General features: G+C 44.1%; 1 protein-coding gene across 9 annotated transcripts in view; it reads left to right on the forward strand.

Moving 5' to 3' along the window:
- grin2bb (glutamate receptor, ionotropic, N-methyl D-aspartate 2B, genome duplicate b) overlaps positions 1-15,482 on the forward strand; it is a 67,717-nt gene that overhangs the window by 36,686 nt on the left and 15,549 nt on the right. For all 9 annotated transcript variants that reach the window (XM_037470927.2, XM_037470934.2, XM_037470936.2 and 6 more), the window contains 5 exons: positions 2,120-2,263; positions 3,616-3,886; positions 4,982-5,174; positions 13,713-13,827; positions 14,101-14,306. In XM_037470927.2, coding sequence (XP_037326824.2) covers positions 2,120-2,263; positions 3,616-3,886; positions 4,982-5,174; positions 13,713-13,827; positions 14,101-14,306 — 929 coding nt within the window. The remainder of the gene's footprint in view (positions 1-2,119; positions 2,264-3,615; positions 3,887-4,981; positions 5,175-13,712; positions 13,828-14,100; positions 14,307-15,482) is intronic.

The raw sequence follows: 15,482 nt of genomic DNA on the forward strand, positions 1-15,482 counted from the left end.
TATTAGTAACGGAAGAATCAGAAGAGAGGGATAACAAGACAAAGAGGGAGTTTACGATGTTGAAGGAGAAAAAAGAAAAAGCACGATCCAGAACAGCAAAGATGGAGAAGATAGTACGTAGCAGTGGAGAGGCAGTTCACCCAAATCAAAGGTTGCATGCCATGCCATGTTTTGGTTTGTTTCCAGTTTTCAAATATTTATTTCTGAAATTACACATTACAATTATTTATCATTACCATGTCTATCCAAAAGTCTTAGCTTAATACTAAACCCATCAAGTAGTCAAATGTATATTATACATTATAACATATTCAATCCAAGAATTCTGGAAAGTGCTTATAAAATTTGCTTTATTAATTGTAACATACATATTCCCTCTAAATCGCGCAAATGAATACATGTATGCAGGAAATTGCACTACTGAATAAATAGTCCTTATCTTAGAAGTTTGTGGATTACCCACAGTAACCAGGACACTTCTCTCTCCAGAAGAGTGGAAGCAGAGATTCGGTAATATCTCAAAATAAACCAAAATTTCAATGAATAAATAATAAATCCCATGAAAAGATCGTATCGTATCTATCAAAACAAGCCATAGATATCGAATTTAGAGGGAAGGGCTCATTAATTCCCCCAAATCTCCGGGCACTGTAGTTTTAAGTCTAAACAGGAATACATGGCACATCAGCTGGGGACTGTTCTGTTTCACATCAACAGATTGGTTCGTCCATGTAGTTTGTTTACAGTCGTCGGCACGGACAAATAATCTGCATCAGGCTGCAGCAGCCCGAAGAATCCCACCAGCTGTAAACGCAAGAAGGGCTGCAGAAAAGGACTGGACCCACAGATGGAATAATAATATCAGGGTAAATTACACATGCAGCGCTCGTCGCAACAATTGACGGAGGTGTGAGGTCAGAGGTGAGCGCGAGTCAGCCGTCATCCATGCGGGGGGAAACACCATTATTCCCTCCCTGAACAGAGACCAGCGTATTTACTGTCAGTGGATGTAAGTCAAACCGTTTCACATTAACTCTCTACCCCTCCCCCCCCACGCCCCCTTGACGCCACGTTATTACTTCATTTGAGTGAGAAGTAGGTGAAGCATCATTTCTTTTCCCAGTAAAATAAATGATCCTAATAATAACCGGGGAGCTGGGCTTTGGTGTGGAATGGAGTTAGCACAGCTAACTAATGGCCCCCCCGCCTCGGGTACGACTAATGTAAGAGCGCTTACACGTGACGATGCACACGCGTAGTGCGCACGTGACTGAGCGCAGCTCAATCTTGGAGGGGGGGGGGGGGGGGTGCACATGCAAACAATCGCTGAAGGGTGAATGTGTTGACTTTGGCTTTTCATTTCTAAAACGGGGGGGGGGGTGCCCTCCCTAAATAATGGTAGGGGAAACACTGTAGAACTCCTGACCACACGCATATCAAAATCCGTCCCTGCTTACTGGCCTGAGCTGTAGTCGGAAGTGCTAGGCAGATGTGCGCACATAAATAATAAGCATCCTCACACAGCAGCTGGAAAATCCATCATGTCCAGATTCAAGCATCGGTTTGAGAGAAATATGAAACACATTTCTGTCTATTCTCATGACCTTGAAGCACAGAAACTGACTTTCCATTGAACAGGACGTTGATCCTTCACACCAGACACTAAAACAGCTTGAAAGTGAAACATTCCTATGTAGTCCTATTTATTAATGTGGCTGCGTACTTCTGAGACATGAAACTAACTATGGCACTAGCTACAGCTAGGCAAAAAATATGCAAAAAATATATGACTATAGTAATCATTGTTCATTGAAAGAGGAGCAAAGAGCGACACTTGAATGACATGCAGTTCATTTAATCACCGGCCTAGTATTTACGCACGTAGGTGTCTTGCATTAAAACATCACGAATGGATGGAATGAATGAAAAATGTGTTGTATTATTGTTGCATATTTTTGCATACATCTAAGTGCAGCTACGGAAGACTGATGAACCCCGAGGCTCCCAGTCACTGCACACGCTCCACTATCGTCTGTGTTCTACCTCCTGGTTTCGCTCTGGAAGCTCTGCATGACTCATGACCTTGTTTGCTGATTGGCTCCTTGCCTCTGGTTTCCAGGACGACCACTCCATGTTTTTCCAGTTTGGTCCGTCCATCGAGCAGCAGGCCTCCGTCATGTTGAACATCATGGAGGAGTATGACTGGTACATCTTCTCCATAGTCACCACATACTACCCTGGCTACCAGGACTTTGTCAACAAGGTAAATCAACACATTACGGACACACCTGTAGCATGCAGTAGGCATGTAGCGGTAGGTGTGTATGTGGATTACACATTGTGCACCACTAATCAGCAAGTTGAGGCAGAAAATTGTAAAGAATGTTATCTGATTGGATAATTGTATTCCTTTGCTAAGAGATGATTCCAGAAGCAGCAGGACACTTTAACAGCTAATGGCCAATTACTTTATGGATTCAAATGAGAGATTCACTTTTACTCTGGGTACCAGGTCCATTAATTAATATTACTTTAGTCTTTTGGGGAGCCCACATCAATACTGTGCTTTTTGATATTGTTTTTCTTAACATTTGAAAAGGTGTCCTGTTCTGTTTAAAAAGAAATGTGTTTATTTTGGTTCAATTGATGAAATAAAACTATTGATGAAACCATTTCTGAGGAAACAATTGTCTGGTTCTGGGCCATAATTTCAAGCTTTCAAAAATGATAGGATTTGACAGAGTTGGTTGTAAGTGGGTAGCGAATTCCATTTTCTGATTGCTTTGACGGAAAAGAAGGCAGATTGGCCAGTATGTCTTTTTAAATGCAGCCACTCTGTGAGCCCCCAGCCTTCTTAACTCAAGGATTTAGAGCAGACGCTTTAAAGGAGCTGGTATGAGATCCGAACTGCGAACATCAGACACAGAAGAATGAAAAGTTCTTGAAAGTCAGCTAATCATATTTCTTCATGATATGGCACCAATGGCAGGATTTTTCCTTTGAACAAAGTTAGAGTAACAATCCGGTTTAAAAGATGAAAAAAATATGAACGATCTAAACAGAGGTTTCGAATGAGGATATTATTAGCCTTATGTTGAATGCATAGCAAAGAGTTTCCATATGAACTGGTATGTCATATATATATATCTAAAAACCTCCCTCGAGCCAAGCAGCACACATACTCAGAAGGGTGATGTAACAGCATACACTGCACACTAAATGCTTTGTTCTGCCTGTTACTCAACATGTATCGATTCCCAAAAGGAACAGCTATTACTCTTTCTCTCTCAAAAAAAAGAAGAAATCTATATGTCATCTAAATGTCACATACAAGCAACAGGATCCACGATCCTAAAAATAACTCCTACTGCACATCAGCTGTAACTTTGTGCCCATAGAAAAATAGAATAGTTTCCGTCTCAATAAGAGTTCCCTCTGTGGGGATAAAGCCTTAAGATTTGAGATTGTTATTATTTAATTAATGAATCGTCCGCTGTCTCCCACTGCCAAGAGATGTGTAAAAACAGAACAGACGAGCCATCTCAGACTCCTCTGTTATGTGTGCAGCCTACACTTTATATAAAATATAAAATCCCATCTCCCTCGCCTATCTAGGTCCGAAGTACCATCGACAACAGCTTCGTAGGGTGGGAGCTGGAAGAAGTCTTCCTGCTGGACATGTCCGTGGACGACGGAGACTCCAAGATCCAGAACCAGCTGAAGAAACTGCAGAGTCCTGTTATCCTGCTCTACTGCACCAAGGAGGAGGCCAGCACCATCTTCGAGGTGGCCCATTCCGTGGGCCTCACGGGTTACGGCTTCACATGGATCGTGCCGTCGCTGGTCGCTGGGGACGCAGACCACGTCCCCGATGTCTTCCCCACAGGTAGATCTGAACACCTGTGGCCGGTCTCACTGAGACACAATTTGACTTTGGGCTTAACTGCCGGTCAGCCTTCAAATTGACATCTGAACTCAACCCGATGCACAAAGCAGTCCAGGTGTTTTCCGTCTAACCAGTCTAACCAGGGGGGGCCCGGTTCAACTCACTTAAGTCTCCTTTGTGTTGGAGAGCAAGAGACACTGAAATTTGTATTACATCAGTATGTGATCAGTTTTCAAAAATCTTTGTATCAAAATGTGGGCACGAGGGGCAGATGGGCTTGTTTGCATATATGCAAATATCCCCCTTGTCTGTTTGCTCCACGTTGTGCCAGCGAGTGGTGGAGCGCATGCTGATTTCTGTTCAGCTCAGGTGAGTGAGTCTATAATCTCTGGGAGTTCAGTCAGGGGGATCTGTAAATGTTACGTTGACTTACTGTGCAACATCTTATTGGAGATTATATAGACTAACACCCATGACTCTCATTAAAGCGGGTCGTCATCTCCTAAAGAAATTCCTGTCAATGTTGTTTGGAAAATGACCCTTTTGCTATTTTACCCCGTGCTCTCCTCCCTTTGCACTCAACGTGCTTGTTTGAATGTGTTCGCCCCCGTTGTTCCGCATTACAACACGGTGTGTTGAACCAGCAACGACAACAGAAGCTGCCTGAATTTGTGGGTCTGCCTTTGCTTCCAACACATTTGGTTTAGTCCAGTGCAGACTTCAAATGTGAATCAAAACCAGCCACAACGTCAAAAAGAAATAAAATAAAAGCGACCCACAGTTGTTCAGGGGTGGGGAAAATTGATGCTGACATTTGATAGCCAGCAGTTGCTCATGCTTGGAAAACCTAGCCAGTGTTGTACCAGCTATTTTCCACCACATGTGAGCATTTTGGGTTGTGTCTCCAATCTCCTAGGTTTTGCCACTTTTCAGCCTCCTTGGAAAATGCTTTTATTTTTGTATCCCCCCCTACGGCTTTTTTTTTACATGGCACGCTGCCTCCTCGCCCTCCTTTTCATCCTTCTCCATATTCCCGATGCACTTTGGATGCAGTGCTTCCTCTCACCTCTCTCTGTCTCTCCCACGCTTTCCCAGGTCTTATCTCAGTGTCGTATGACGAATGGGACTACAACATTGAGGCCAGGGTGCGTGATGCAGTGGCGGTCATTGCCACGGCGACCTCCACCATGATGCTTGACCGGGGGCCGCACACACTGCTGAAGTCAAGCTGCTTTGGGACGCCCGACAAAAAGAGCTCCAACACCGTCCACTCCAGGGAAATATTGAAGTGAGTCAATTGGGAGAGCCAATGAGGGAAAAGCAAGGCAGAGGGGCGGCTAGCTTGAACAAAAAGAATATAATGTGATGTGAAAATGTGTAAGCAAAATTCCCGCTTGCCCATTCACAGGGTACCAACTGTACGTTTATGTTCAAACTAATAACTTTTTAATTCCAGTTCTATTTGTAATACTGCAGTAAAATCATTGGCCACATTCAGATCGTCAGCGCTGCCAGAAAAACAAAAAGTGTGTGCCTCATTCATTTGATTGACAGCTGGCTCTGACCTGCAATACGTGAGATGCCCTGCCCCTTTTATGAGCCGTTGTGGATTCTGGCCTGGCACATGTGGGGTTAGTCTGCTTTGGAGTAAGTAGCCATACTGTGGCATTTAAGACCTTTTCACAGGGTTCTCATTTTAAAATAAATCATTAAAAAGTAAGATGGAGAGTTTTAGATTTGATTTGGTATTTTGATGTTTTGTTTGCCGTTGTACACTGCTTGTTGTGTTGTGTGTATTGGTAAAAGTGCCACACAAAGTGAATCTACGGTCACTTTGTATATATTTAAACAGCACACAAGCTGTCATACTTTGCATTAATTATTTACGTATTTTGAGCCTTACTTCAGCCCTATTACTGTCTAATGAGAGGTAAAAGAATAGATAATAATAATGTTATCATAAATATTTGACAGCGGTAACCCACAAAAACCGACATGTTGCTCTCTTGACCTATAAACAAATGAACAAATAAATATACTGTACCTATACCCATGCTGCTGAGGCTGAACCCAAATGCAGACACCGGACACGCCTGGGAGGGGAAGCAGGTCTTTCTTTAAGAGAAGCGAGTACGGACGGGGAGTTTTTGGCTGGTGGGAGATTTCGGCTTGGCAGAGAGACACCCGCTGTAGTGAGCATGCTGCAGGGCTTGGCGGGAGAGTGGCGAGGCGGGCCAGCAGGCAGGCAATCCCGCATCCAAGGACAACGGACCTAAGACAAAAAAGGAGGCAGGCGAACAAACTTATCGGCTAGGTAAGACGGGCTAGCGAGGGGGGGGGGTGATGCAGGTTGGGATCCCTGATGATTTGCCAGGCACGCGAACAGACACTCACACTAATAAGGCAGTAACAGAAACACCACAGGCAGGTGTCACCGAGTGGAGGCTGTGGCATTTTGAGGTAATGCATTGCTGATTCGACCAATGATTGCCATGGCAACAGTCTAGGTTTAAAGCCTTCGAATCAGCCTCGCTGTCTGCTGTCATTGTGACATTGTGGTTAAATCCTTTAAACGCATTCTGCAGGCCGCTTCAAAAACAAGATGTTTCTTCAGGTAGAGCAGTTAGTGACAGTGGGGGGGTTAACGAAGGGGTCTAATGCTCCTTGGAACGAGTCAGTCTGCTTTTACATCACAAACAATCTGGACTTCTTTTGCACTTAAACTAAATACTGTTTGAAGTTTGAGCCGCGGCCACCTTGTCTTCTCTTTTGGTTTACGCACAATGCAACAAAATGGGCAGAAAAAAGCAGATGTGTTGGAGCACAAAGGAATCATGGTAAAATCAAAGGGGGAAAAAGGTTGGAGACGCCATGACAGTAAATCAAGCAAATATGCGACCACACACATATAGCGCAACGTAGACTCAAAATACACACAGAAACAAAGGAGCTTTCCCTGAGGAGAACCAGAATGTGTTTAATCAGCCAATAAAAACGTGAAACACCAAAGGAACCGGGGCATTAGCTCTCCCACTTCTAACAACAGCTCGTGTTATCTTTAGCTTAACCCACAGCCATCTTTAAAAGGAAAACATCCTTCTTCTCTTCTTCCTCTGAACCTCCTTGTTTTTGCTTTTTGGCACATTACAGAACAAGCGGGAGCATTGGTATTCAATAATTAATCCCCATTTAACTTCAATGGGCATGCTTTTACAGTTTACATTGATCAGAGATTCCACAGTTAATTGAATGCTCGGGGACAACCGGATTAACGGGGGAAAAAAGAGCCATGGAACAAGTGAGGGGTTATCGGCAGCCCACAGAAACACACGCACACACATGTGTGTTTGTTATATCATGACATTTAACTGCTCTATAGGGCTTAATCTAATAGACGTTTAGTACTATCAAAGTCATTCCTGATTAGATGTTTTTCAGTCCTATAACTGTGCGCCTGCCTGTCTTTCATCCCTGGCTTTTCCCCCCTAATATTTTCTCTGTTTTTGTTTGTTTGTTTCACTGTCTGAATTTGAGGAATGTAAAGATCTCGGGAAACATTATGCAACCTCCCCTGCCACTGCAGCATTAATCTTCAGGTTCAAGTTGATGTATTGCTGCACATGTCTGTCTCCCCATTACCCATGTTTCTGTTTATAATATTTGGAGGAACCAAACATGACCGAGATAACAATAACACCGCAGCCAAGAATACTTCAGTCCCTAAAGGGTGCTACAAAACAGTGGGTTAGGCCTCATTCAGCCTTCAGGCACACCCCAGGGGCCCTGCTGCTCTGTGTGTGTTTGTGGGTGTGTGGGTGTGTGTTTTCTAACCAGCTACGTCATTTTTCTCCATTTGACTAAAAGTGGAGGCTTTGGATGGGGGGGATTTTGGTTTTGATCCCAGAGGCAAGAAACAGCCTAACACACACACACACACACACACACATAATCCATATATTCCATCCCTTCACCCCGAGAGAAAAAAGCAATAATGAGGCCATATGTCTCTGCGTGGTCGCGTACAGCTACAGGCCACAGTGGGCCGCGTGCATGCTGTCAGCGCTGATGGACAGAGATGGGAGGCCCCGGTGAGTCACGCTCAAAGTTGTTCAGGGGCTTTATGGGGCGCACAAACACGCATACGGAAAGACACGCGCACACTGCCAGCTCTCGCACGCCCCCAACACAAATACGGAAACTCACACGCACATGCACACGCCCAGAGCTCTGCAGGACATCCGTTGTCTCCTGCCACACAAAGAGGACAGGGACGCCCGGATAATGAGAAAATATGCTCCAAGTGGTTTTGGACGACGCGCCAAGGGGGACTTATTTGTGAGTGTGTGTGTGTGTGTGTGTGTGTCTCTGTGTGTGTCTCTGTGTGTGTCTCTGTGTCTGCAGTGTTTCCCCTTGGTAAACAGCTTTGGGGGGGCGGATGGACTGAGGAGGTGGGGGTGGTGAATGACGGGGGGTGCGCACCGTCATTTTCCAATGTGCGCTCAGTGCCAGCTGGTGGGAGCGTGCCTATGTGTGTGTCTGTGTGTGTGTGTGTGTGTGTGCGCGTGTCAGTGTTGCAAGTAAAGATCATTGTTTTGAATGTATTTTATTCATTTGACTGCGCCTGTAAGCGTGCGTTCAAATTCCCTCTCAGATCCCTGAGCTGATTGAAATGCCACATCGGTGGATGCGAAGAGGTGATTGATATTCTGTTCGGGTCCGAGCCATCTGGTGGAGCTCAGTGGACAACCTTGGATCCCGTTGGACTCACGCGACTCGACGCGTGTACAGCGAGCCTGTTGCTCTCATCCTGGTTCCCCTTTACAGTGGAGAGGTGATATTGCGTTACGTGGTGATGGGCTCGATGAAAGCGGCTGTGTAGTAAATGCTTGGTCCGACGGTTGGGAGCAGGCGAGCAGCCGTGTCCTTTCCACAGAAAGGGTGTCACTCGGCGTGCCACTCGGCTTCCTGTCTTTGCGTCCGTTATTCTTTTGTTAAACTCTTTGGTCTCTGGCATAAGCTGTGAAGACACGTGACTTTGTGATCCCGAGTGTTCTCTACTTTCAAACTTTTTGTGCCTCTTTTCTCGCCCTGCGGCGCTCTTTTCCATGTCAATTCTCCCTGAAAAGCCCTTTTGGTTAAACGCAGCTGAAATTAATCAAAGGAGCAAAGTTGACCCTAATTTCCCGTGCAAGGAGTGATTATTAGTGTGTTCAAGGACAGAATATGTCGCATTGAACCTGAGTTCAGTTTTGCTCACTTCACTGTGTCTACTGTATCCCTTATTTCTGTGAGAGAGATTTAGATGCCATCGATATAAATAATCAATATTTAATATGGCCATCAGATCTGTGAACACAATTATCCAATCTGTTATTGCATATCCAGTGTGAGAATTACTATTACTATATATTACTTTTTATCATTTGTATCGTGTTTGTTGTTCGTAGAAACACAGTAGTTTACACAAACATATGTGAAGACGTTGGTTTTCTTAAAAAGCTTTTTGAAGCTTTTTTTAGCTGTGTGTAGCCAAAACAAACGTTCCCGCATTATAGGAAACAATGTTCACACAAAAAATACAAAAATACTCCAGTTACTTAGGCCACAATGGCCAATCGTAAGAAAAGCAGTGTCCCTGTTGGAATATGCTTTGGGAATACTGATATGGCAAGATGTGATAATCGGATTCTACGAAAAAAGTGCTGTTAGGGACACGTTTGGAAACAAAAAACAGATCTTTTTTTTCTGAGCTTTTAGAAAAAACAAGAAAAACATGGGTTTAACAGAGCAGTGTCCTCACCTTGTTAACATTTCAAATGATACAGGGCCCCCCTCCTCCAGACTCCACAGACTCCACTCCGCCTGATGTCTCATGCGCAGCAGGGCCCCCCTGGGGCCCAGATCACATGCAGGTCCTGTGCACTCGCTCAGAGACTCAGAGCCTTACATCTCTCCCATGTGTAGCCACATCAATCTATAATTATGCCAGCAATAAATTAGTATATTGATAAACAATTATTTATTTTTTTAACTTTTATATACAAATTCTGTTTGTCCCGATAAATATTATTTCCAAAGTTTTGTTTCATTTGAAGGGGGACAATTTCTCTGGTAGAGAGTTCAGCCTGAGGTGCTTCAAGGCGGGAACAACTATTGACTGCTAATGTATTCCGGCTGGCAGGGAGAACAGCAGATAGCTATCAAAATCAATGTTTAATTATTGCCCATGCTGGAGAAACAAACATACCATGCTGGGCATGAACAGTATGAAAAGGAGTTATTAGAGGTGAAGTTATTAAACCACAAGGCGTCCTACGCAAATTATGAAAAAGTAATTTTACAGTTTTTGGGGGCATTTTTTAGATCTGATTTAATAGAAAATGTAAATGAACTCATCAGTATTTAGATGTGAATTACTACATTCAGTTCAAACCAATAAAAAAAAGAATCTAGTTTTAATACACATAATTCTACCTTCAAAAATAATTGGCATATTTGTTTTTCAGAATTAAACAATCACAATGGTATGGTGATGCACTTTGGATGATGGGACAACGCTCTTTCATTTGTTTGTGTTGTGATACCTGAGTGAGGTCACTAAGTTGTAAACAATGTCACAAACTCTTGGAGTTTTACTTCAATCGAGTCTCAAGCTGCTATTCAATTCCAGTTTATTGTCGTTATTATAGTTGAAAACCACTTTCTTTTCAAGCTGTTAGTAAATGTTAACTGTTAAACCCTTTTTTTTAAATTTGCTATAAACTTCTGAATGGTTTTGTGACATAGTGACATCACACGTCCAGGACCAATAAAACCCTCTGATTCAGATTATTGATTTGGCTGGTGCTACGGCACAGAGTGCCAGTCGGAGCTGGCGAGGTGGGGGCGTCAGACTGGGGAGATGGCGTCAAAACGGCCAACCCGCCCAAATCGTGAGCAGCTAGCTTCGCTCCCAGTTGAAATCGAGAACGTTTCCGACCCCTTCAGCTGCGGCCGTGCTTGGGAGGGCCAATAGGGAGACATGACGAGCACTTACCAGGTTTTTGAAGCGGTGACTTTTGAATGCCTGCGTGTGTTTGAGTGTTACCCAAAGGGAGAGAGGAGTCTGTGTGAGTTAATACTTCTCAGAGGCAGGTCTTCTGCAGTCATCCCAGATTATGAGTCATCCACCCAAACCTGATACAGTATGTACATGCGTGTGTGTGTGCACGCCGCAGACTTCCTCACACGCATGCACGGCGGGGATAGATATTTTTGCATCCCCTGCATTGCAGCGACAGAGAATTTGCGACACTGTGCGGCTTCACTCTAAAAACAAAAATCATTAAAATGGCTCTAAAGTACATTTAAAGAGATTTTAGACAGAATAAAAGGATTGTGTGCATTGATGATCCCGTGTCTCTGTAACTAAAAAGTACAGCCAGTGGTCAGTTGGGGAGCAGTTGGTGAGCCGGGCGCTGCATATGGCTGCGATGAAGCCGCATGAGGCTCTCGTCCTAGTGCTTTCTACTTTTTTTTTATCTTCTTCCAGCAAAGAGTTGTGAGAGTGTAATTCTGACACGAGAAGGCCAGATGAAAGCTACATCAATGTCTGTGGGATACGAAACGATTAACACAGCAGGCATCGGTCTTTGCGGAAGCACAGGTTAATGTACGGGCAAATGAATCCTATTGATGTGTGATTCACCGCGCTACTCAGAGGTGAGGCAGAGAGATTGATCTGAAAGTGAAAGACACCATGAAGGGAAGTGGGTAAACAGTGGGTTTGGAGAGAAAAATACTTACCTTTTTTTTCTCTTTCTTTCAACCAGCCTCTCTCCTGCGAGATTACTGTTCCCATGGCAACGCAGCTGATGAAAATTGCTATGGTTGTGGGTGCCATGGCAACACATTACATTTTAATGGTGTTAAGAGCCTCCCTGCATGGAGGTCCCTATGACGCCTTTTTTTTGCGCTTACATACATGTCACCTCATCACGATGACACACACACACACACACAGGTGCGGCTGCTGGTCTCATGGGTCGTCATGTTGTTGGGGCGGCAACAAGTTGGACCTGGATCTTTTTGGTTCCCTATTCAAACCCAGATTAGGTTGAGGAGACTAATCCCATGTTATAGGCGCATTACAGCACACGTAGTGTGCTTGGGAGCCAATGTCCAGCAATAGGCATTTCATGGAGGCTTGAGTGATAGTATTGGCTTTCTCAAAGCTTGTAGCCTACTTAGGTCTGTGTATGTGTGAGTGTGTGTGTGTGTGTGTGTGTGTGTGTGTGTGAGGTGGGATATAAATATACAAACACGTTACAGATCGAGGTACTGAATGTTCAAGTAGGAGGTACTTGCGATAAAATCTTGGGTGAGTTTCAGGTCCCGTTGCTCATCCGTTGTTGGTTTATTCGCGGGTGAATAGATTTATTGTCTTTTTGTTCACACTATTTGTTCGAGATGATGGAGGGTAAGAAAAGTCTGCGCACACACAGACACGGACGCACGCACACACAGAGCCCCTTACTCCTTGCATTCAGACAAGATGTTTATTTCTCCAGTGGATTGTTTCACAGGCAGAGCGTCTCCATGGTGATGGCAGCCCACAGATCAGGACGAGTAACGGGAAGGAGGCGGCAGAGAGAGAGAGAGAGAGATGATTCCAGCTTATCTGCCACTGCTCTACTCCTGTTGACACACATATATGCTGATGTGTATTCATAGAGGCAATGAACACACTCCTCACTTTCTCTCTTCCACTTTTCCCTCCTGGTGTCTCGTTGCTTTCTCTCTGCCCTCCTACCTCTCGCTGACTTTCAAAGGCTCCATCTACTGCTTTGTTACGTTTCTCAGTCTCCCAGCTGCAATATGTTATACTAAGCTGCACATAGGGTTATATAACTTCCACAAAATCACAGACCACACTTCCTGGTCAAAGAGTGCATAACACATCAAGGTTACTACTGTGTAGCAATAGTTAAATAGTAGTAAAAGAACATTTAACATTAGGAAGCAAATTGTGATAGTAAGAAAGCCATTGGATGAAGTGGGGTTTTCCCCAGTGTGGGTGCAAAGGCTTTTTTCCTCAATCTCATTATGGCATCAATAGGCCGGGCCCTAAACCGACGTCAAACCTTCAAAATGAATTACACGTACACGTTTACAAGATACAAATGTGAGGAGAGTAATTCAGCCTCAACAAAGCAAATACCCACAAAAGTATACTGTAAAACTAGTGGGTGTCAAATATTACACATAATGATCTCCACTCATTTCCCGCATCATATAACACATTTAACAAAAGAACATTACTAAAATTCCAAATAACTCACTACAAACAGCAGCTGCGTAGCCTGTTTTGACAGAACATCAATGTTCAAGACATTTGAGAATATTCATTAAATAAGGTCCTTGACTTTTGCGTGCGCTCTTTCTCCCAATCAGCCCTTCCGCTGCTTTGAAGATGTTCACCTGGTGACGGGAGGAGTAGCCTGCATCTTCCACCGTGACAGCAGATGTGTTGCATTTGTTGTTTTGCTGAACAATGTGTTCAGCCGCTAGAGAGACCCACATTTCCCTCAGGAGTTGGAGGGGAGCAAAACAGAGCCAACAGGAGAGTAATTATTGGACTAGCGCTCACCAGGGGGCCAGAGAGATGCCTGTGTGAATGTTGGAGGAGAAGAAGCAGCTGTTTGCTGACACGTAGCCGCCACATCCCTAGTCATGATATGTCAATGAGGTGTTGTCATGGAATTAAGCAGTCTTCTCTCTTCTTTCAGTTGTGGGTCTTAATTTAGGCCAAATGACTAATATAAATATATATTTACTCCCGACTCAGGTACCTCATGAATGTGACGTTTGAAGGCCGTAACCTGTCATTTAGCGAAGAAGGTCACCAGATGTTTCCCAAACTGGTCATCATTCTTCTCGACAAGGACAGACAATGGGACAGGGTGAGTATCGTCTTCTGTTCCTCTTCCCATCTCTCTCATATTTTATTTGATCTTCGCTCTGCTCTTTTCATCTTCTCTTCCAAAATCCACCTAAACATGAGTTCCTTTCCGTCCTTCTCTTTCACCTCTTCTGCCTTCATCTTCCCCTGAGTGCCTTTCACCCTCCGTGATGCGCCTGTCACTTCTACATTCGGAGTGGCGCCGTGCCACTTGAAGTACTTGTTACAGCGGCCCGTGTATCACGCAGCCCTCCCTCCCACTCACTTACTGCAGGTTGGCAAGTGGGAGAGAGGCTCTCTGACGATGAGGTACCATGTGTGGCCTCGCTTTGAGCTGTACTCAGCGGCGGAGGAGCGGGAGGACCACCTGTCCATCGTGACTCTGGAGGAAGCGCCGTTTGTCATCGTGGAGGACGTGGATCCGCTCAGTGGCACCTGCATGAGGAACACGGTGCCGTGCCGCAAACAGCTCAAACTCAGGTGATTATTCAGGGCCGGGGGTCAATTTGTTTTCAACTTTTTTCCCTCAAAACTGACATTTCTGTCTCACAAGAGTACATTATGTTTACCTTCTCAATCCGGGATGAACATTGTAGCTCCAATTGTTGAAAATAGAAAACGTAGTTGCAGACATACAGATTAAGGCATCAATACTCTGCCTTTCTAGTATACTGTGTAACCCTCCACATGTTTTCAAAATCAAACAAATCACCGGTATAATAAAACCATAAAACCCTAACCCGTTTAGAAGAATATTAACACAATACAATATAAATTGTGATTCTCGGCTTACTTTTCAAAACCAATCAGTTTCCTCATTGCAGAATGTCTCAATGTTTTTTTTTTTGCTGAACTGCTTACTTCACTTTTGGTGTGTGTGATAATGAATCTTCTTCAATGGCATTGTTTTCTATAGCTGGCGTACCTGAAATCTCTTGAGGGCGTCTTACATCTTCTGGCTCACTGCCTTTTTTATTGACTGATCTTCGACCCCGTTCCTTCTCTTATTCCCCTTTTCTCTTCTCTCTGTCTGTCTGTTTCTTCCTTTAAAAACAGCTCTCATACAGTTTTTTCAGGAATAGATAGCAACGCACACCCCAAAGCATACGCATGGATTTCTCTCCAGCCAAACACGCCATGAACCATATGCATCTAATTGTGAAGATTTTCCTTTGGATGCGCGAAAGCAGATATACGCAATATTGCATTTAAAGGTGCAATGTGTAAGACCTGGCCAAAGATGCCTGCATTTAAAAATCGATCAACTGGATTTAAAGACAAAACAGTCGGCGTTAAGTTAAAGACATCCATGTATTTTGTTGTAGAGAGATGGAATGAAATGATTATGCCTAGCTGCTAGCGTGTGTGACAAACACACTGAATCAATGACAGCCTCAAATTGTGAGTTACTGCAACCACAAGTTGTCCTTGAGCCTTCAGCCAGAAACGAGCAACCTAAACATGATGTGCATGCATTCTTAGTCATGCACACGTATGATGGCTCTCATGATCTACCGGGGCAGATAAACACAACTAAAATGATTGATGGATGAGGAAAAATAGTTGCCGTTTAAAGCTATGTCATTCATTCACTCATCATTCATACTGGAATCAGGTGTTTTCACTGGGGACATCTTTTCTTTATGTGTGAACATC

Source organism: Pungitius pungitius, chromosome 9 (genome assembly GCF_949316345.1).
Source record: "Pungitius pungitius chromosome 9, fPunPun2.1, whole genome shotgun sequence".
Classification (NCBI taxonomy): Eukaryota; Metazoa; Chordata; class Actinopteri; order Perciformes; family Gasterosteidae; genus Pungitius; species Pungitius pungitius.